Source organism: Salmo trutta, chromosome 28 (genome assembly GCF_901001165.1).
Source record: "Salmo trutta chromosome 28, fSalTru1.1, whole genome shotgun sequence".
NCBI classification, from domain to species: domain Eukaryota; kingdom Metazoa; phylum Chordata; class Actinopteri; order Salmoniformes; family Salmonidae; genus Salmo; species Salmo trutta.
In genome coordinates, this window is record NC_042984.1 from 35,240,614 (window position 1) to 35,262,480 (window position 21,867).

The following is a 21,867-nucleotide window of genomic DNA, read 5'->3' on the forward strand; positions in this document are numbered from 1 at the left end:
ATATTTGGGGCAAATCCAATACAACACATTACTGAGTACCACTCTCCATATTTTCAAGTATAGTGGTGGCAACATCATGTTATCGGTATTCTTGTAACCGTTAAGGACTGCGTAATATTTCAGGATAAAAAATAAACGGAATGGAGCTTTTCACCAGACACTGGGAGATGAATTCACCTTTCAGTAGGACAATAACCTAAAACTCAAGGCCAAATCAACACTGGAGTTGCTTACCAAGAAGATAATGAATGTTCCTGAGTGGCTGAGTTACATTTCGACATAAATCTACTTGAAAATCTATGGCAAGACCTGAAAATGGTTGTCTAGCAATGATCAACAACCAATTTGACAGAGCTTGAAAAATTTTGAAAAAAGAGTAATGGGCAAATGTTGCACAATCCAGGTGTGGAAAGCTCTTAGAGACTTACCCAGAAAGACTCACAGCTGTAATCGCTGCCAAAGGTGCATCTACAAAGTATTGACTCAGAGGTGTGTATTTATGTAAATGAGATATTTATGGCTTCAGGATTATATCTCTGAACTAAGCACCAAGGTCAGTTTAGCATTTTATCTCCTCTAATGGTTATGGTTTGGATTTGGGAGACAGTAAACTGATCCTAGATCTGTGCCCACAGGCAACTGCTACCCAAAGCACTAAACAAAAGGAGCATTTGTACTCGAGTAGGACAACAAATCAAAGAAACCCCCAAGACAGGACATAACAATGTTTGTCAAGTCCATTCGTGGACCATTTGCATCGCAAATGCTTTTTTGGGCTACTAGTAACATGTCAGTGTCTTGTTAAGCAAGCGTGAGTTTCTGAAAAGAAAATAGCTTACCGTCAAGCCGATAGGAATGAAAGAGTTGCTTCTAATGCAGGGGATTCCCAAAATGGCAGGAGAGTGTGTAACACCTTTAATCCCGCGTCGGGCCCATGCTTGAACATGAATCGGCTTGGGGATCAGTGTCTGTGGGGAGTTGAGACACTGTGTGGTGGACTTGAAAGGGTTAAGGTAGGAGAAGAGGATGGGTGGTTGCAGGCTTGTGGGGCCCCAGGCTATGGGGAATGGCATAGGGGCATATTGACTTCACCTCCTAGTTTTGGCCGTTACGACTATCTCTCAGCTACTGTAGGAGGCACTGGGCTTTGGAGAGATTAACTCCTTAAATACTATGGCTGCTGTTCAGACAGACTCGGTTTGTGTTTGCAAGCAGCTCGTTATGTGTTCAAAATGTATTAAAGGTGACATTGCCAATAGGACCTTTTCAATGGCACTTTTTAACTTTAAAATGTTCTCTTTTATCTGGACTGATGAGGATTTGGAGTGCTGTTGTGTCTGTGTGGAGAGTCTGTACTGTCTATGTATTGTAGGCTATGGTTACCATGTTGTTGCCATTTACAGCCCAGCAACAATCTGTCCTTGGGAATGAACATTGAATTGAATACACTAACTACTTGACTGACAGCAGTCATCAGTTTTAGACTGCAGTATTGGCGATTTGAGGGAGTTGACACCTGCTTCGGTTACTGTAGGTGGAATAGAATAGAATAGAACAGAACAGAACAGAAGAAGGCACGGCACAACACAACACAAAGAATACCTTGTGTTTCATGAAAACCCCCATCATGATTATTCACACTGAACGAATCTACCCAAGATTACTTTAAGCCACTCTATTTACAAGTGATCTCATAGCTGCTGTTATGGGTGTCTTGGGTGTCTGTCTGGTAAACAACACATTATTCTGTATTAGGGATAATTGCTCCCAAGCATGCACCATCCATCCTTCAAATGAGCCCTTTGCCTCCAAAACTTCAAACATTCCTGGAGCTCTCAGAGCAAGAAGTGTCATGATGGGATGAAAATGAGATCTAACACCTCAGCCCTTTCCCAATAACGACCCATCGGCGCTCCCGATGCTCCGACAACGCTCCGACAACGCTCCGCCACTCGGCTGAGTGTGGATTGGGATGAGGAAGGGACAGGCCGGAGCATGCTCTGTATCCCGGCGTGTCAGGAGCTGCTCTTCCCAGCTATTAGCCTCTCACAGTCAGGACGCAGGCCCGAACATGCCCATAGAGTCAGACATCGACCGCACATCCTTTCTCTAAGTCTACCCCATCCACACCACTGCCTGTCTGCATATGTGTGTTGCCACAGCTTGGTAACATGCACACACACTTGATAATGAGGATATTTGAACACACATTCTTCACACACGTAAACACACACACACAGAATTGGAATCAATTAGCCACCTTACTTGGTGTTATATCCTCACACTCTTTACTCACACAAATTTCCATAGACACTCTGCATCAGGCTTTGGAGCAGGTAGCTCCTGTTTTGATATGTATCAATCAAAGTAGTAATCTGTACATGAAGCACATCAATAGGTAAAGGTGTTGTCACTTTTTGTGCATTATATCAAACTCAACAAACTATTTACATTAATACATGATAAGATATGATACGATGCGATACAATATTATACTGGACAAAAATATAAACGCAACATGCAACAATTTGGAGTTACAGTTCGTATAAGGAAGTCAGTCATCATTGGAGGCAGTTTATGGTAGAGAAAGGAACATTACATTCTCTGGCAACAGCTCAGGTTGACATTCCTGCAGTCAGTATGCCAATTGCACGTGCCCTCAAAACTTCAGACATCTGTGGCATTGTGTTGTGTGACAAAACTGCACATTTTAAAGTGGCCTTTTATTGTCCCCCAGCACAAGGTGCACCTGTGTAATGATCATGCTGTTTAATCAGCCTCTTGATATGCCACACCTGTCAGGTGGATGGATTATATTGGCAAAGGAGAATGCTCACTAACAGGGATGTAAAGAAATGAGTGCACAACATTTTAGTGAAATAAGCTTTACGTGCGTAGGGAAAATGTATGGGATTTTTAAATTCAGCTCATGAAACATGGGACCAGCACTAGATGTTATGTTTATATATTTTTGTTTGTGTATATCAAGTGTACAGAGTTTATCATATAGATTAAATCTTGTAGTGGAGATGCTAGGCTATCTGCTGACAAATCATTACTCTTACAAACCTTTCCCAGCTAACTTTAGCCACAACTAGCTAACAATCAATGAAAGTAAATGTGCATTTGTCAACATTTCCTGGTCAAATCAACAAAATCATCTCCATATTTAGTTACTTAATTAAAGGTGATTTGTCTGTAAAAAAAACGAAACAACAACATGCCAACATTCCCCGTTCACTTCCATTGATTTTTAGCTACCGGTGGCTAAAGTTAGCTGAGGTTTGTGGCTGTGAAAACCAAACCATCGATTACAGTTTCTCCTGGCACATGGACTACTTTCAGGGTGAGGAACCTTCTAACATCAATTTGTGAAATCCTGAACAGATTGTGGCTAAAGGCAACTTTTACCCGGAGCTGTGGAGCCATGAGCAACATCAATACACTTCCAGTAATATTGATAACTAGTAGGTACATCATAAACAACGTGTCTTTTTAGACTGCAGATATGCATTTAGATTGTTTTGTGCTTGTATAGTTAGGCCTGCAGTTATTCTTAGTGAACAATATTCTCAATTAATTTGATCCACATTTGGAGATGTTTGCAAGTGCAACAGTAGCTCATTATTCCCAAAGCACCAACAACTTCAAAAGAGACCAGCTCCAGTACGTCACGGTGAACATAACTCATAACTCACATAACTCATAACTCACATATCACATGTGGTGTTCCACAAGGTTCCATTTTGGGTCCGGTACTGTTCAGTTTATATATGTTACCCCCTGTCAGCGTTATCAGAAAGCACAGCATTGATTTTCACTGCTACGTAGACAATACACGACTTTACTTTTCTGGGTCACCAGAGGATTTTAGCTCCACAGATAAATTATTAGACTGTATTAGTGATTGAAATACTTGGAAGACTTGGAACTTCCTCCAGCTAATTGTTGGAGCCAAAGCACAGAGAGAGTATCTAGCTGCACATTTTAATTCACGGGCAATAAAGATAAAACACCAGGTAAAAAACCTAGGTGTTATTTTAGATTCTGAACAAAATTTAAAATCACACATTAGGAATGTGACGAAAATAGCTTTTTACCACCTGAGGAACATTGCCAAGGTGTGTCCGTCTCTCTCTCAGGCTGATACAGAGAGACTCATCCATGATTTTATTACAAGCAGGCATGACTACTTTAATGCTCTCCTGTCTGGTCTACCCAAAAAAGCCATTGGTCAACTGCAACACATACAGAATGCTGCAGCACAGGTACTGACCAAGACCAGACGGAGAGCACACATTACACCGGTTTTAAGGTTAATGCGTGTGAGTTATATAATTAATTTGGTTATTAAATATAGGTTTTTAAATCAATCCACGATTGTGCACCCACACATATCAGACATGCTTTTAAGTTATGTACCCAGTAGGTCCCTCAGGTCCTTTGGCACTGGCCTTTTAACTATCCCAAAGCCTAGGACCAAGAGGCATGGAGACGCAGCCTTTAGTTGTTATGCACCCAGCCTCTGGAATAGCCTGCCAGAGAACCTGAGGGGGACCAAGAGGCATGGAGAGGCAGCCTTTAGTTATTATGCCCCCAGCCTCTGGAATAGCCTGCCAGAGAACCTGAGGGGGACCAAGAGGCATGAAGACGCAGCCTTTAGTTATTATACCCCCAGCCTCTGGAATAGCCTGCCAGAGAACCTGAGTAGGGCCGAAACTGTGGACATATTTAAAAGAGATCTTAACACACACCTTCTTAACACACACCTTTTTAAGAGATCATAACACACACACTTTTCCTTATGGTGCTTTTTAGTTGTTCGGTTTCTGTAATATTTTTGTTTTTTATGTTATTTTTATTGTGTTGTAAATATTTCATATTTCATTTTCATAGGGTTTTATTTGTTTTTTCCTGTAAAGCACATTGCGTTGCATTCCATTTCTTAAATGTGCTAAATAAATAAAGCTTGATTTAATTTGATGGTCAGTGACTTCTGACAGGATTTCTTTGGGTGGATTTTGGTGAAACAAAAGATGATTATATACTTCTACATCTCCCAAATGCTCCCAAACAGCAATTAGAGCTCCTCAAATCATCTTGGGGGAATTCACATAGAACGCTATAGAATTTCCACTTCTTATCCAAGAGACTAATTTCTTTCTTTGCCATGTGCGTCGAGAGGGATTCGGGAAAGTGTTGTTGATGCTCATCTATGATTAATGGGATGTGGGATATAGTCGAGGAGGACTGCAGTGTGTTAACATATTTGGACAGTTAACTGACTTTGCGATAGGCAAGCCAGAGCATGTCCACAGGGATGACAGTATGGCAATTATCACTCGTTCTCCACAAGCTTGTCTGGACCTGCACATATGGTCCACTGGACTGGCTGACTGTATAGAGGTCTGTCTGTCTTCTTCTTCTTCCTCTTCCTCTACACTCGTCCATCTCCTAGCATGCACATCCTCCTCTCCCTCTTAATCCCCTTCAACCTCCTCTTCTTCTTCCTCCTCCATTACACTTGTCCATCTCCTAGACCAATTTTAGCCTCGCTTTCTCTGCTCTACTTTTCTCGTTCTATCCTCTCTTGCACTTTTTATCTTCCTCTCTCGCTCAACACCTTTCTTAACTCATTCCTCCATCCACTGATCCATTCACCGATCCATCCATCCATTCATCCATCTGCCCATCCATCCCAGCATTGGGCTTGCTCGTGACTCGGCTTTTCTTGTCTGTGGAACGCCCTTGTCTGTGGAACGCGCTCTCCAGGAGATGTGATATGGGAGTTCCGTACCTTTCAGTAAAACAATGAGGAATAAATAGAATAAGTGAAGGGAGATGTGTCAGTGGACAAGTCCAGACGTCTCTCTCAGATGCATACAGAGACAGAGTGATTTATTGCTCTGCCATGCTCTCAGCTGTGACAGAACCTATCAAAATGATCACCATCTGCCCAGCACATGTAACTCATATGATGAGTTATTGATTCATATGGGCTTCATTTTGTTCCGGTGTGGTTCCCGTGACTCAGTATTGTAGATAAACCTTGGTGCTGGTGGCAACAACAGGGTTGTGGGTTTGATTCCTGCGTGGGCCACAAGCATTAGCTAGAGTAGAACGTATCGATTTGTGTGGGTCGAACCGGAACTTGAGACATCCATGCACGGAATATTTGCATGTACCATGCACATCATTCGGAAATTTGTGGTAACATTTGAAGTACAGTACACTTATCTCAGGTTAAGATTCAACCCTTGTTAAGTGTCACTAATCATCAATATCTGTTAGAATCAGATTTGGGAATGCTGGTTAGCAAGGGTCGTTTTGCGGGTTCAGAGAACGGTGACCTTTCGACTGCATCCGAGGGATCTGTTAATGCACTGAAAAAAATCCCTGAATCTGTGAAAACGTCGTCGTGGTTTTACAGCTTCAAATGATTTATTCAAAGTATGGCTGATCTGTCTGAACTTGCAGGCTAAGGATGGGAATAGGTGATTTTGGGCACAAATATTTTGCTTCCGCTTTACGCATACGTCTCAAGTCTATGCTATGGCTCGGGGCGGGCGGGGAGAAGGGATTGGAGTGAGGTGGGGTGAGTGGTGCAGGGTTGCAGGAGGCTTAGTAACGGTATCTCAATATGGAATTCAGACAGAGATTTGTCCTTCTCCGCCCCACCCCCAAAGCTGTCTGTTGGATTCGCCATGGGGAATTTTTGACATTAAACAGCAGGAACCCACAGAACAAAAGATGATAGTCTACAAAGATGACATATTTCTCCCACAGTTTATGATGATGGTGTATAATTAAAATGATTGAAAATAGTGGACTTTTCCATCATTTTCACCATGGCCTAAGAATAGAACGAAACGATCAGGGATTAATTCCACCGACTGGAGTATGAACAGCATGTTAATGCTTTTGTAGCGTCAATGACTAAAGCATATGTATCTCTGCATTGAAAACAGTACATGTTTATTTCTATACCAGGTCTTTTGGGCACAATGTTTATTTCTATACCAGGTCTTTTGGGCACAATGTTACATCTGCATTTAGATACATTGTAGCAAATCCACAAAACGGTCTTTCCTGGAAGGTTTGATATCCTCAGGTGGATTTTGGGGTTTTCTTGATAGTGTTGGGGCATGTTGAAGCTCGTCCGCTAAGAACCGCCCCCCCCCCCCTTCCCATAAGTTTGGATGTATTTGAACCTCCTTTTTAGTAGGATGACTGCCAGCATCGGTAATGGCAGATGTGCCTGTCAAAGAGTACAAAGGGCTCTTTTCACTTGCACTTATGTACTTCAGTTAGATATCCAAACATTTGTACTGAAGAACTGTTTCAAGTCCTGCTGAATGCAGACTCGCAGTATACATCACTGCCTGTCAATGATAGCATCTTAGCTGAGTATCTCCAATGTAGTTGGTGCTTTCCTCAGTAGATTTGCTTCAATTGAGCAAGCTTGTGATCTTGAATATTCCGTTTGGAGTTTGAATAGGCCTACAGTTATGATTTGATTGTATTATGTTTGCATGCCCTACTGAACTCATACTAACTCTTCCATTTTACTTTTACACACACACACACACACACACACACACACACACACACACACACACACACTTGGCTTTTTGAACTGACATGCTTCCCTCCAGGAATTATTACTCCCTTTTCTACAACACCTGCAAGTCCAGCCTGGTAGATAGTAATCATGTTCCTTCCAGCAACCGAATACTCCTTTTATTTATGACATGATGGAGCCAATTTTACAGCCTTCATAAAGCCCTAATGTATTTTGCCTCATGTTTCAAATCACTCAATTTGTTCTAGTCCTACTAATCTGACATGATAACCGTGTTCATAACCTTCCACCTCATACCCTAGTAATACCATCACTCAGCACTTTGGTTAGAGAGAGTACATTTTTTTAGACATCACATCTTATGACCAATAAATACACTTAACAAGAATAGAAATGCAACATGCAACAATTTCAATGATTTTACTGAGTTATTCTCGCTGAGTATTTGTAGAGGTCTTGATTATGGAACAGGTTGCAGCTGGTGGGGGATCTGCTCTGACTCCAGCACACCAGTCTCCGCCCACACAATCACACACACACACACACACACACACACACACACACACACACACACACACACACACACACAGAGAGAGGGAGAGGGAGAGAGCACTGGGGGAGTGGCGGCAGCTCAAGGAGGCACCGGATGAGCACTAGAGGGCGTGGCAGGAGCAGGTGTGACACATATAAGGAAATCAGTCAACTGAAATACATTAATTAGGCCCTAATCTATGGATTTCACATGACTGGTAATTCCAAGGTAGAGGCGTGGATCAGAAAACCAGTCAGTATCTAGTGTGACCACCATTTTCCTCATGCCGCGTGACATATAACTTCGCATAGAGTTGATCAGCTGTTGATTGTGGAATGTTGTCCCTCTCCTCCTCGATCGCTGTGTGAAGTTGCTGGTATTGGCGGGAACTGGAATACGCTGTAGTACACGTCGATCCAGAGCATCCCAAACATGCTAAATTGGTGATATGTCTGGTTAGTATGCAGGACATGGAAGAACTGGGACATTTCCAGCTTCCAGGAATTGTGTACAGATCCTTGCAACATGGGGCTGTGCATTATCATGCTGAAACATGCTAAGACATAAAGGCTCATACCTGCTCATAAATTATAACTTTTTAAAAAAGCATTCTACCTGAAGGATTTTAGTAAAGTGTTCCCAAAAATGATTAACAAAGTGGATGAGATTTTTGCTAAGTAACAAATGACACCACAACGGTGACTAGTCAAAAATAACACCCCCCTTTATGTTTTGCCCCTCCTCAGTACTCCCCGCTGCTGAAGAAGCTCTACTGTCAGATCGCCAAGACCTGTCCAATCCAGATCAAGCTGTCCTCGGCCCCGCCCCACGCCAGTGTCATCCGTGCCATGCCTGTCTACAAGAAAGCGGAGCATGTCACCGAGGTAGTCAAACGCTGCCCCAACCACGAGCTGGGACGGGACTTCAATGACAGTAAGCAACCACGTCACCTTGATAGACATATCAGTTTGTGTCATCGACCCGTATCCCACAACAGATTTGCCTCACAACAGTGCTTGTATAATGTGGTTGTTGGACTGCCTTAAATGCACTTATGGTATTCCACTCTCAGAGTGTCTGCTATATGACAGAAGTATGCCAAAATTCTACTGAAATGGCATTTCAATAGGACCTCTGGTCCAAAGAGACTGCTTCAGTGTAGTTTTGGTTTACTGTGAAAATGTAAGAAAGTTTAAATGGATGGAGAGATTGATTAGTTGATTGATTAATTGACCTGTACCCCCCAGGCCAAGCGGCCCCAGCCAGCCACCTGATCAGGGTAGAGGGAAACAACCTGTCCCAGTATGTGGACGACCCCGTCACAGGCAGGCAGAGTGTCATGTTGCCCTACGAGAACCCACAGGTGAGTGGCTCCCCTCAGCTAGGAACGCCCACACAATACGGTAGAATATGTGTAGGCAACCCTGGTGCTGGACTCTGGAGTGCCGGTGCCACTACTGAATTTTGTCCCAACCAGGCAACACAACCGGTTCTACCAATCATCTCACCAACAGTGATTGGTTAAATTCATCACACCTGGTCTGCCAGGTCTTAAAACAACAAATGTTCCATTAAAAACATAATGTGTCTGTATAACACTCCAGGGCCAGGTTTGCCTACCCCAGCAATATAACATGGTGGTTGGTTAACATTTAAAATCACCTAGAAAACAACAGTCTTCATACTAATTAGTTATTTAGATGTAGTATACCTATTTACAACTTTATATTTTAGTTGCCCATGATTTTGATTGATATTTTCAAGATAGGTCCCATGCCTGACTTTTGCTATGTAACATTATATGGCAACACTGCCATCTAGAGGTAATAACATATACAGCTTATATTTTGTCCGTTAACATTCAGTCTGATGCGTTAGGGCTGGTTTCACACAAGCGAAGCCCTGGCCTGATAAAGGTTGTGTCTTTCAGTCTATTAACTTTGCTTTATTTAAATGGGAATCTTCAGTGTGTCATCATGGGGTGGTATGATGTGGTGCCTTGGCTATCACTCTGCCTGGTGATTGGCCAGCTGGCTAACGATTGACTGGCCAGTAAAGGTCTCTCTCTCTCTGATAGGTGGGGACAGAGTTCACCACCATCCTCTACAACTTCATGTGCAACAGCAGCTGTGTGGGAGGGATGAACAGGAGACCCATCCTCATCATCATCACCCTAGAGACACGCGAGTAAGTCCATGACGTGTGTGTGTGTGTGTGTGTGTGTGCGTGCGTGCGCTCATGCCTGCATGCATGTGTGTGTCATAACAGCTCACAGCTGATTTGAACTGCCTTTTTGTACACCTGTCTCACAATAAACATGCTGTAAGCATTCATAATAGTCAATGGCTCCTTATGAGCCTATATAAATCCATAAAAATCAAGAATGTATTTCAAGTGCATTACTAAACACATGGCTCATATAAAAAGTGTAATAAAAAACATGAGCTGGTCGCACACCCAGAGAAAATAATTTTATGTAGAGGTGCTGACTAACAGCGAATAAACTATAAGCTATAAAAATAGAGAGTCGCACACGCAATATATAAATTCCAAGTAGTTTATTGGGTCACCCTGAAGAAGGCACAGTGATGCCGAAACGTTGGTGATTTACCCAATAAATTACTGGGGGTATATATATATATATATATAGATTGTGTGACTCATTAATTTTTATAGCATATGAAAAGTGTAACAGAATATTTTGATAACACTTTAATAAGAGCATACAATTATAATATGATTTATTACCTGTTGTAAGCATATGAGGCCTTTCAACACCTTATAAATGAACGTATAATATATTATGCCTTTTTTTGTTGCCATTAGTGGTCAGGTGCTGGGACGAAGGTCGTTTGAAGGGCGGATATGCGCCTGTCCGGGGCGAGATCGCAAGGCAGACGAAGACCACTTCAGGGAGCAGCAGGCCATGAGCGACAACATGTCCAAGAACGACAACAATGCCAACAAACGCAGTGAGTCGCCCTTCTCTCTCTCTACACCATTACAAAATGTTTGGTCATTTTGCTTGAAATGGCACATTATTCCCTATATAGTGCAACACTTTTGACCAGGGCCCACACATACATACAGTGACACAGATCACAATGCAAACATATACACCAGTGCAATAAAAATGATAGAATAGTTTGTGCACATTGATATTAGGAATGTCTTTGTTAAAATCATATTGCTCATTTTCATGATATTAAATCATTGTTTGTACTCCCAACATTTAGCTTTCAAACAGACCCCTCCAAACATTCCTAGTCCAGGCATGAAGAGACGGCGGCATGGTGAAGAGGAGATTTACTATATGCCTGTAAGATATATATTTATAAACAGGGTGGTTCGAGCCCTGAATGCTGATTGGCTGACAGCCGTGGTATATCAGACCCCAATACTGCTCTAATTACGTTGATAACCAGTTTATAATAGCAATAAGGCACCTCGGGGGTTTGTGGTATATGGCCGGCTAAGGGCTGTATCCAGGCACTCCACATTGCGTCATGCATAAGAACAGACCTTAGCCGTGGTATATTGGCCATATACCACATCCCCTCATATATATATATATATATACTGCTCAAAAAAATAAAGGGAACACTTAAACAACACATCCTAGATCTGAATGAAATAAATAATCTTATTAAATACTTTTTTCTTTACATAGTTGAATGTGCTGACAACAAAATTACACAAAAAGAATCAATGGAAATCCAATTTATCAACCCATGGAGGTCTGGATTTGGAGTCACACTCAAAATTAAAGTGGAAAACCACACTACAGGCTGATCCAACTTTGATGTAATGTCCTTAAAACAAGTCAAAATGAGGCTCAGTAGTGTGTGTGGCCTCCACGTGCCTGTATGACCTCCCTACAATGCCTGGGCATGCTCCTGATGAGGTGGCGGATGGTCTCCTGAGGGATCTCCTCCCAGACCTGGACTAAAGCATCCGCCAACTCCTGGACAGTCTGTGGTGCAACGTGGCATTGGTGGATGGAGCGAGACATGATGTCCCAGATGTGCTCAATTGGATTCAGGTCTGGGGAACGGGCGGGCCAGTCCATAGCATCAATGCCTTCCTCTTGCAGGAACTGCTGACACACTCCAGCCACATGAGGTCTAGCATTGTCTTGCATTAGGAGGAACCCAGGGCCAACCACACCAGCATATGGTCTCACAAAGGGTCTGAGGATATCATCTCGGTACCTAATGGCAGTCAGGCTACCTCTGGCGAGCACATGGAGGGCTGTGCGGCCCCCCAAAGAAATGCCACCCCACACCATGACTGACCCACCACCAAACCGGTCATGCTGGAGGATGTTGCAGGCAGCAGAACGTTCTCCACGGCGTCTCCAGACTCTGTCACGTCTGTCACGTGCTCAGTGTGAACCTGCTGTCATCTGTGAAGAGCATAGGGCGCCAGTGGCGAATTTGCCAATCTTGGTGTTCTCTGGCAAATGCCAAACGTCCTGCATGGTGTGGGGCTGTAAGCACAACCCCCACCTGTGGACGTCGGGCCCTCATACCACCCTCATGGAGTCTGTTTCTGACCGTTTGAGCAGACACATGCACATTTGTGGCCTGCTGGAGGTCATTTTGCAGGGCTCTGGCAGTGCTTCTCCTGCTCCTCCTTGCACAAAGGCGGAGGTAGCGGTCCTGCTGCTGGGTTGTTGCCCTCCTACGGCCTCCTCCACGTCGCCTGATGTACTGGCCTGTCTCCTGGTAGTGCCTCCATGCTCTGGACACTACGCTGACAGACACAGCAAACCTTCTTGCCACAGCTCGCATTGATGTGCCATCCTGGATGAGCTGCACTACCTCAGCCACTTGTGTGGGTTGTAGACTCTGTCTCATACTACCACTAGAGTGAAAGCACCGCCAGCATTCAAAAGTGACCAAAACATCAGCCAGGAAGCATAGGAACTGAGAAGTGGTCTGTGGTCCCCACCTGCAGAACCACTCCTTTATTGGGGGTGTCTTGCTAATTTACTATAATTTATACCTGTTGTCTATTCCATTTGCACAACAGCATGTGAAATGTATTGTCAATCAGTGTTGCTTCCTAAGTGGACAGTTTGATTTCACAGAAGTGTAATTGACTTGGAGTTACATTGTGTTGTTTAAGTGTTCCCTTTATTTTTTTGAGTAGTATATATATATATATATATATATATATATATATATATATATATATATATATATATATATATATATATATATATATATATATATATATATATATATATATATATATATATATATATATATATATATATACACACACAGTACCAGTCAAAAGTTTGGACACGCCTACTCATTCAAGGGTTTTTCTTTATTTTTTACTATTTTCTACATTGTAGAATAATAGTGAAGACATCAAAACTGTGAAATAACACAAATGGAATCATGTAGTAACCAAAAAAGTGGTAAACAAATCAAAATATATTTTAGACTTGATTCTTCAAAGTAGCCACCCTTTGCCTTGATGACAGCTTTGCACACAATTGGCATTCTCTCAACCAGCTTCATGAGGAATGCTTTTCCAACAGTCTTGAAGGAGTTCCCACATATGCTGAGCACATGTTGGCTGCTTTTCCTTTACTCTGCGGTCCAACTCATCCCAAACCATCTCAATTGGGTTGAGGTCGGGTGATTGTGGAGGCCAGGTCATCTGGTGCAGCACTCATCACTCTCCTTCTTGGTCAAATAGGCCTTACACAGCCTGGAGGAGTGTTGGGTCATTGTCCTGTTGAAAAACAAATGATAGTCCCACTAAGCGCAAACCAGATGGGATGGCGTATCCCTGCAGTTAAGTGTGCCTTGAGTTCTAAATAAATCAGACAGCCACCAGCAAAGCACCCCCACACCATCACACCACCTCCTCCATGCTTCACGTTGGGAATCACACATGTGTAGATCATCCGTTCACCTACTCTGCGTCTCACAAAGACACGGCAGTTGGAACCAAAAATCTCAAATTTGGACTAATCAGACCAAAGGACAGATTTCCACCGGTCTAATGTCCATTGCTCATGTTTCTTGGCCCAAGCAATTCTCTTATTTTTATTGGTGACCTTTAGTAGTGGTTTCTTTGCAGCAATTCCACCATTAAGTCTTGATTCACACAGTCTCCTCTGAACAGTTGATGTTGAGATGTATCTGTTACTTGAACTCTGTAGCATTTATTTGGGCTGCAATCCGAGGTGCAGTCAACTCTAATGAACTTCATCCTTTGCAGCAGAGGTAACTCTGGGTCTTACTTTCCTGTGGCGGTCCTCATGAGAGCCACATACATCATAGCGCTTGATAGTTTTTGCAACTGCACTTGAAGAAACTTTCAAAAGTTCTTGAAATATTCCGTATTGACTGACCTTCATATCTGAAAGTAATGATGGACTGTCATTTATCTTTGCTTATTTGAGTTGTTCTTGCCATAATATGGACTTGGTGGTTTACCAAATAGGGCTATCTTCTCTATACCCCCCCACACCCTACCTTGTGACAGCACAACTGATTGGCTCAAGCACATTAAGAAGGAAAGAAATTCCACAAATTAACTTTTAAGAAGGCACACTTGTTAATTGAAATGCATTCCAGGTGACTACCTCATGAAGCTGGTTGAGAGAATGCCAAGAGTGTGCAAAGCTGGCATCAAGGCAAAGGGTGGCTATTTGACGAATCTCAAATATAAAATATATGTTGATTTGTTTAACACTTTTTTGGTGTCTTCACTATTATTCTACAATGTAAAAAATAAAGAAAAACCCTTGAATGAGTAGGTGTTCTAAAACTTTTGACCGGTAGTATGATATAACTATTATATATACACTGTATCATATAACTACTGTATATATATATATTATATGTGCAGGTGCGCGGCAGAGAGAACTTTGACCTGCTGATGAAGATCAAGGACAGTCTAGAGCTGGTGGAGTTCGTACCACAGCAGCTGGTGGACTCCTACAGACAACAACAGCAGCAGCTGCTTCAAAGACAGTAAGTCAGCCACACACCAGCTCAAATACGCATACATGCACACACACACACACACACACACACACACACACTCTCTCTCTCTCTCTCATTCACTCACACAGACAAGCACACAGACACAGGTGCGCGCACACACACTTAAACCCAAATACACTCATTCCATCCATGCATACACCTGTGCTGTCGCACACACACAAATATTACACTCTTTCACACTTCCGTCATCTCCCTCTCCTCCCCTCCAATTCCCAGGAGCCACGTTGCATCCCCGTCCTCCTATGGATCTCCCCTGTCCAACATGAACAAGCTGCACGGGGGCCATGGGAGCCACCAGTCTCAGCAAAATCCCCTCCCCAGCATGGGGCACGTGGGTGAGTGTTTGTCGGGGGAAAATGTGTGTTTGTGTGTGTGTGTGTGTTATCACAGCTAATGGGTGCCATTAGATAACCTGATCCAGCATCCTGACTGCTGTGCTCTCTTATTTCCTTTCAGAATGTTATCTTGCGAGATCAGGATGGTGGAACGAGGCTAGTCATTAGAAGCTCCTATGGCAAACCTCTGAAAAACCTCTGAATGACATCATTCTGAGAGCACTGTCCTATTGATTGCGCCTATTGATTTGTTCCTGACCCCTCTCCCACAGGTCCCAACATGCTCAACAGTCACCACATGCAGACCAACAGTGACATGAACGGGGGACACGGGGGTGGCCAGTCCATGTTGTCCACGTCGCACTGCACCCCTCCCCCTCCGTATAACCCTGACCCCAGCCTAGTCAGGTACCTCCCCCTCCAATGACACTGTCTTCCTCTCCCACTGACACAAGCCAACAGTCAGAGCCATCTATGATAAATAGATCATAGGGCCTTTTCAGTTTGAGATCTGTGCAGTCGCCATCTTGGCACCAAAAGGTCCTTATATTCTGGTAAGGATTGAAATGGGATTGGTGCTGTCATGACATGTTTGCCAACATGGAGGGTAGTTTATCTCATCTTCCTTGGTTTCTCTGCCTACAATATGTCCCAGAGCAGCTTAGAATAATTTGGGTCATATTGTTTCTCTCACAGAGAACACAGCCATTTTGTGTACCTACTTCGTCCATTTACATTGAACTGTATAAGACTGTAGCTAAATTAAAAGCAACTGGAAAAAATTCCATCAAGCTTTAATGAATCGGTATTCCATTACTTTGGTCTGATAGTAAGACATTTCTGGGGTTTTGTTGCAATGTTAAGTGAATGCTCTGCTGGTCGGATTTGGAAGAATAGGTTGCTGATTCACTTTCCTAAGGTTTGGGGAGTTGTATAAGCAGTACAGTATGTTTACCCATCAGAGAATTCTAATATTATGTTTTTCAAATCTAAATGAACAACTTGTCCATCTTAACATCTTATTTTCATTAATTCCCTCTAATCATATGCACAATACAAGGGAAATGGGTATTGGAACATTAGAACCCTATTTTTCTAATCTGTTAGTGCGTAGCATTGCATTCAAACTAAGACGTTGTTTTATCATCATGCTAGGGCTTTCATTTTGCACTGTTTGTACCCAGACAAAAAGCAGCATTAGAATGAACATGGTTATTATCGTATACTGTTTTGTACATTTTGTTTTGTTTAAAGTGTTTGTAGACGAGAATTTTATATCCATGTATTTATAATAAAGGTTTTAATTCAACCAAATTGGCTTTTATGAATCTTTAATACAACTGCATGAATTTGATTTGAGGGAAATTAATAACCATAGTCATTGAGATATGGTTCCATTTGTAATTTATTGTAATATTCTTTGTTCCTTATTGGACATGAAACCATCATTTTAGTTTTACGATAGGTACAGATGTAGGATCTTAATTTGAGCCAGTTTTGCTACAGCAGGAAAATAATCCTGCTGCAACCAGAAATGTTAATTATTATGTGGATTATAATTAATGGACATTTCTGTAGGGGTTGATATATTTTTCGTAATGGAAAATCAAGTCTGAACTTTCTAAATGGAAATGAACCAACTTCAGAAGCCTTTTTAAACCTCAAATACACTACAAGTTAAAAATGTCCTGCATTGCAGGAAAGCTCTCCTGCAACAGGGTGATCAAATTAAGATCCTACATCTGTACAGACAAGCAAATTTCTGGCATTTTTAACCATTTAATAAAATTACAGTTAACTCTGGTAGTGGATTTGAATCACATGAAGTAGACCGAAGTAGACATTGTCTCCCTACATAAATTTGGCTGCGGTGGAGTGGACACTAACTCTGGTCTTAAATCTAAGTGGCACTGCTTCTCTCTCCACACAGCTTTCTAACCAGTCTGGGCTGCCAGAACTGCATCGACTACTTCACGTTGCAGGGCCTGCAGAGTCTCTACCAACTCCAGACTCTGTCCATGGAGGTAAAATACCCATTCACTCTCTCTGCAAATCATTCCAGTCCAAGGGGGGGGGGGGGGGGGGGGGGGTCAGGTTTGGTTGGATCAGTGTGGCCTGAGGTCTATTAAGTCTCTCTCACTCTCTCTTTCTACCATTCACTCTCCTCCTTTCTCTCTCTTCTCCTTCCATTCTGTCAATCCTTTCCTTCGCTCTCTCTCTCTCTGTCTCTCTCTAGGACCTGAGTGCTCTAAAGATCCCAGAGCAGTTCCGCCTGGCCATCTGGCGGGGCCTGCAGGACATGAAGCAGGGAGGCGGGGTGGGACCTCCTCCTTCCTCCCACCATCAAGACCACTATGGCCAGCAGCTCCTCCGCTCCAGCAGCAACATGGCAGCCGCCGCCATGGCCATCGTCCCCGGCGGCGAGCTGCAGCGCCAGCGTGTCATGGAGGCCGTACACTTCCGTGTGCGCCACACCATTACCATCCCATCCAACCGCCCGGGAGGTGGGCCCCAGGCAGTCGCTGCCGCCGCAGATGAGTGGGCCGACTTTGGCTTTGACATGCCCGACTGCAAAGTGTCACGCAGCAACAAGAACTCCATCAAGGAGGAGTTCATGGAAAGTGACGTCCACTGAGGGAGAGAGAGAGCGATACAGAGGGAGGGGGAGAGCGAGATGGCGAGAACGGGACTCTTTATGTTCACTGAGATAGAGAGGGAGTGAGAGAGGGAGTGAGGAAGAGAAGGAGAGGGAGAGAGTGAGATGACTCTTCTGATGTCCATCAGGGGCCTGGTTTAGTGTTGTTTGGTTTTTTATATTGCTTTACATATTGGTTGGCTTAGGACAACCAGTATGTAGCACAATTTCTCTATTGTTTTTTTGTAAGTCAGTACAGCTAAGTCAGTACAGCTTACTAAAAGTCAGTTGACTTCGTCATAATTAAGTCAGTACATTTGAGCCTGAAACAGAAATGCTCACAATATGTCATCGTATGGCTAGATTCCATTGAACAAGCCATCACATACCTGTACTCAATTGGATCAAGAAATGTTCTTTTGGTGTAAATATGTACATAATGTTCTGTAAAATGTATTAGATTTGTGGTCAAATGAAAAAGGTTAATATGTGTATTTAGATTCCTTAAGGTATAACTGTTCACACAGACAGATGTATAGAGTTTCAATTTAAATCCAAGTACATACAAGAGTGTATCAGCGTGGTCATGATCTTCGTATTGTGTTAATTCTCGATCACTCCTGTGCTAAAGCATCATATTTACAGAACAGAAGCACACCGTTGTCTTACATTTCAACCCCAAACCCTTTGTTTCGTTCGGTGGAGTACTTGTACCCCCTGACTCTTGTGTCTATAGTAGCCGATGTATTGGAACGATTTTCCCCCGTGTCACGTTGGATAACTACCCTGGTTGTTGATACGATTGTATGGATTGACGAAGCCACCCTGTACAGTCGATTGGCCAGGCGAAATAGATTCAAGTGATGTATCTGTTGCCTGAAACGAAGAGGGGAAAGCTAAACAACAGTATTAGATAGGTCACGCTCAGGTACTGTATCTAGTGGGCAATGCTACTGGAAGACAATCACAGAGGACCCCCTTTTTCATAAAGTAGGCCTTTTAAGTCAGATTGATTGAGTTCATTTGAGAACAAGGCAGTGAGGGTATACGGACAATCACATAACTGACAGCTTCCCAAATCCCAGACTGTGGCTTTAATCACTTTACAAAATTTGTATTAAAATGAAATGGGTTGTTTTTATAGAATTCTTTATTAGTAGTAACACACTCCCAATGTGCTATAAAATCAATTAATTGATATGGAATTCCTGAATTTAGGCCATGATTCCAACCCTGCTGTACACCACCACATGAACAATTCATTCAGTTGATGTGTTTCGCTATATTTCTTTTACAGCAATATCTTGTGTGGAATTGTATTTCAAACTGCAAAGCAAGTTATTTGTATTGTATATATCTCCCTTGAAGATACATAATCACAACATTTGATCTAGACAGTTTTTACATACTAACCCATGCCACTACTGTATGTGTTCTGGAATTCTCCTCCACTGCATGGCACTTGCTTCGATATTGATTCAAACAGTCATGTTTAGTAGTTCACGTTGAGTAGTTGATACCATACTTAACCATGATGCACCTGTGCTTGATGGGTTAGCGTAAAACAGGGTGGCACAAAAAGGAGAATGACTCCAGTTTCAAAATGTTGTGTGGTGTCTTATTTTGACACAATTTGACCGCAGCCACTCCTATCAAGTGCATAGTACATGGGCAAAAGTCAGTGATCATTTTGCTATTATTAAAAAAGGGTTTGTGAATAATGCCATTTCCAATACTCAGTGCAAAACAGTCCTTGAGTCCACAGGAAGGGATGCATACCTTCCATTAACACCCAACAGTTAAGCAGAATAAAGCACTTTACTGCTTTGAAAAGAATAGAGAATAGAAATCATTTCATGTTCAGTGTGCTTATAATCAGTATTAGGCCAACGTCATAACTTGTAAATGGTAGATTGTCACTTTGTTTTGATATTTCTGGAGCGGTACTGTCTCAAGTGTTTCTTTTTTTTATAACAATGTGTAACAATGTACCAATATCGCTGTTTATATTGATTTCCATTTCTTATTTGAGGTTGTACGTGTACAGTGTTTTTTCTTGTAAATCATGAATATTAAAAAGTGTGCTTTACAGAAACGTATAGGTGTGGAGCAACTTTCTTTCCTAAATGTAGAAAAACATGGGTTCGCCTAATAAGGTCTATCTACATGTTGTTGGATTCTCAATTCTAAAGATCATTGGATATACAGTGCCTTCGGAATGTAGTCACACCCCTTGACTTTTTCCACATTTTGTTGTGTTACAGCCTGAATTTAAAATTGATTAAATTGAGATTTTGTGTCACTAATCTAGACACAATACCCCATAAGGTCAAAGTGGAATTATGTTTTTAGATTTTTTTTTACAAATGAATAAAAATGAAAAGCTGAAATGTCTTGAGTCAATAGGTATTCAACCCTTTGTTATAAATAAGTTCATGAGTAAAAATGTGCTTAACAAGTCACATAATAAGTTACATGGACTCACTCTATGTGCAATAATAGTGTTTCAAATGATTTTTGAATGACTACCTCATCTCTGTACCCCACATACAATTATCTGTAAGGTCCCTCAGTCGAGCAGTGAATTTCAAACACAGATTCAACCACAAAGACCAGGGAGGTTTTCCAATGCCTCGCAAAGAAGGACACCTATTGGTAGATGGGTAAAAAAAGCAGACATTGAATATCCCTTTGAGCATGGTGAAGTTATTAATTACACTTTGGATCGCGTATCAATACACCTACTCACTAAAAAGATACAGACATCCTTCCTAACTAGCATTCCTCCATAACTCAGTTGCCTGGAGAGGAAGGAAACCGCTCAGGGATTTCACCATGAGGCCAATGGTGACTTTAAAACAGTTACAGAGTTGAATGGCTGTGATTGGAGGATGGATCAACAACATTGTAGTTACTCCACAATGCTAACCTAAATGACAGAGTGAAAAGAAAGAAGCCTGTACACAATACAAAATATTCCAAAACATGCATCCTATTTGCAATAAGGCACTAAAGTAAAACTGCAAAAAATGTGGCAAAGAAATTAACTGTATTTTCTGAATACAAATCGTTATGTTTGGGCCAAATCCAACACATCACTGAGTACCACTCTTCATATTTTCAAGCATAGTGGTGGCTGCATCATGTTATGGGTATGCTTGTCATTGGCAAGGACTAGGGAGTTTTTAAGAATAAAAAGAAAAGGAATAGAGCTAAGCACCTGCAAAATCCTAGAGAGAAACCTGGTTCAGTCTGCTTTCCAACAGACAATGTGAGTCAAATTTACCTTTTAGCAGGACAATAACCTAAAACACAAGGCAAAATATACACTAGAGTTGCTTACCAAGACGAATGTTGCACAAATGTTGCACAATCCAGGTGTAAAAAGATCTTGCGATTTACCCAGAAAGACTCACAGCTGTAATCGCTGCCAACAGTGATTCTAACATGTATTGACTCGGGGGTTAAATACGTACGTAATCAAGATATATTAGTGTTTTATTTTTCAGTATTTTTATTATTTTTATTCCACTTTGACATTACAGGATATTTTGTGTAGATTGCTGACAAAAAAAATCAGTTAAAACATTTTTTATCCCACTTTGTAACACAACAAAATGTGGAGAAAGTCAAGGGGTGTGAATACTTTCTAAAGGCAGTGTATGTCATATGTGCAACATACATTGCTAGACTGAAATAGGTGCCGATACTCCTTTTGAGTGCCGGTACTGTTTTTATATTTAGGTGCT

General features: G+C 42.1%; 1 protein-coding gene across 2 annotated transcripts in view; it reads left to right on the forward strand.

Annotated features, from left to right (window-relative positions):
- tp73 (tumor protein p73) overlaps nt 1-20,213 on the forward strand; it is a 47,143-nt gene extending 26,930 nt beyond the window's left edge. For both annotated transcript variants that reach the window (XM_029719782.1, XM_029719783.1), the window contains 10 exons: nt 8,861-9,047; nt 9,362-9,477; nt 10,192-10,301; nt 10,941-11,086; nt 11,351-11,433; nt 14,991-15,115; nt 15,365-15,483; nt 15,756-15,891; nt 17,414-17,507; nt 17,720-20,213. In XM_029719782.1, coding sequence (XP_029575642.1) covers nt 8,861-9,047; nt 9,362-9,477; nt 10,192-10,301; nt 10,941-11,086; nt 11,351-11,433; nt 14,991-15,115; nt 15,365-15,483; nt 15,756-15,891; nt 17,414-17,507; nt 17,720-18,118 — 1,515 coding nt within the window. In that variant the 3' untranslated portion in view covers nt 18,119-20,213. The remainder of the gene's footprint in view (nt 1-8,860; nt 9,048-9,361; nt 9,478-10,191; nt 10,302-10,940; nt 11,087-11,350; nt 11,434-14,990; nt 15,116-15,364; nt 15,484-15,755; nt 15,892-17,413; nt 17,508-17,719) is intronic.
- Nucleotides 20,214-21,867: the final 1,654 nt, after the last annotated feature.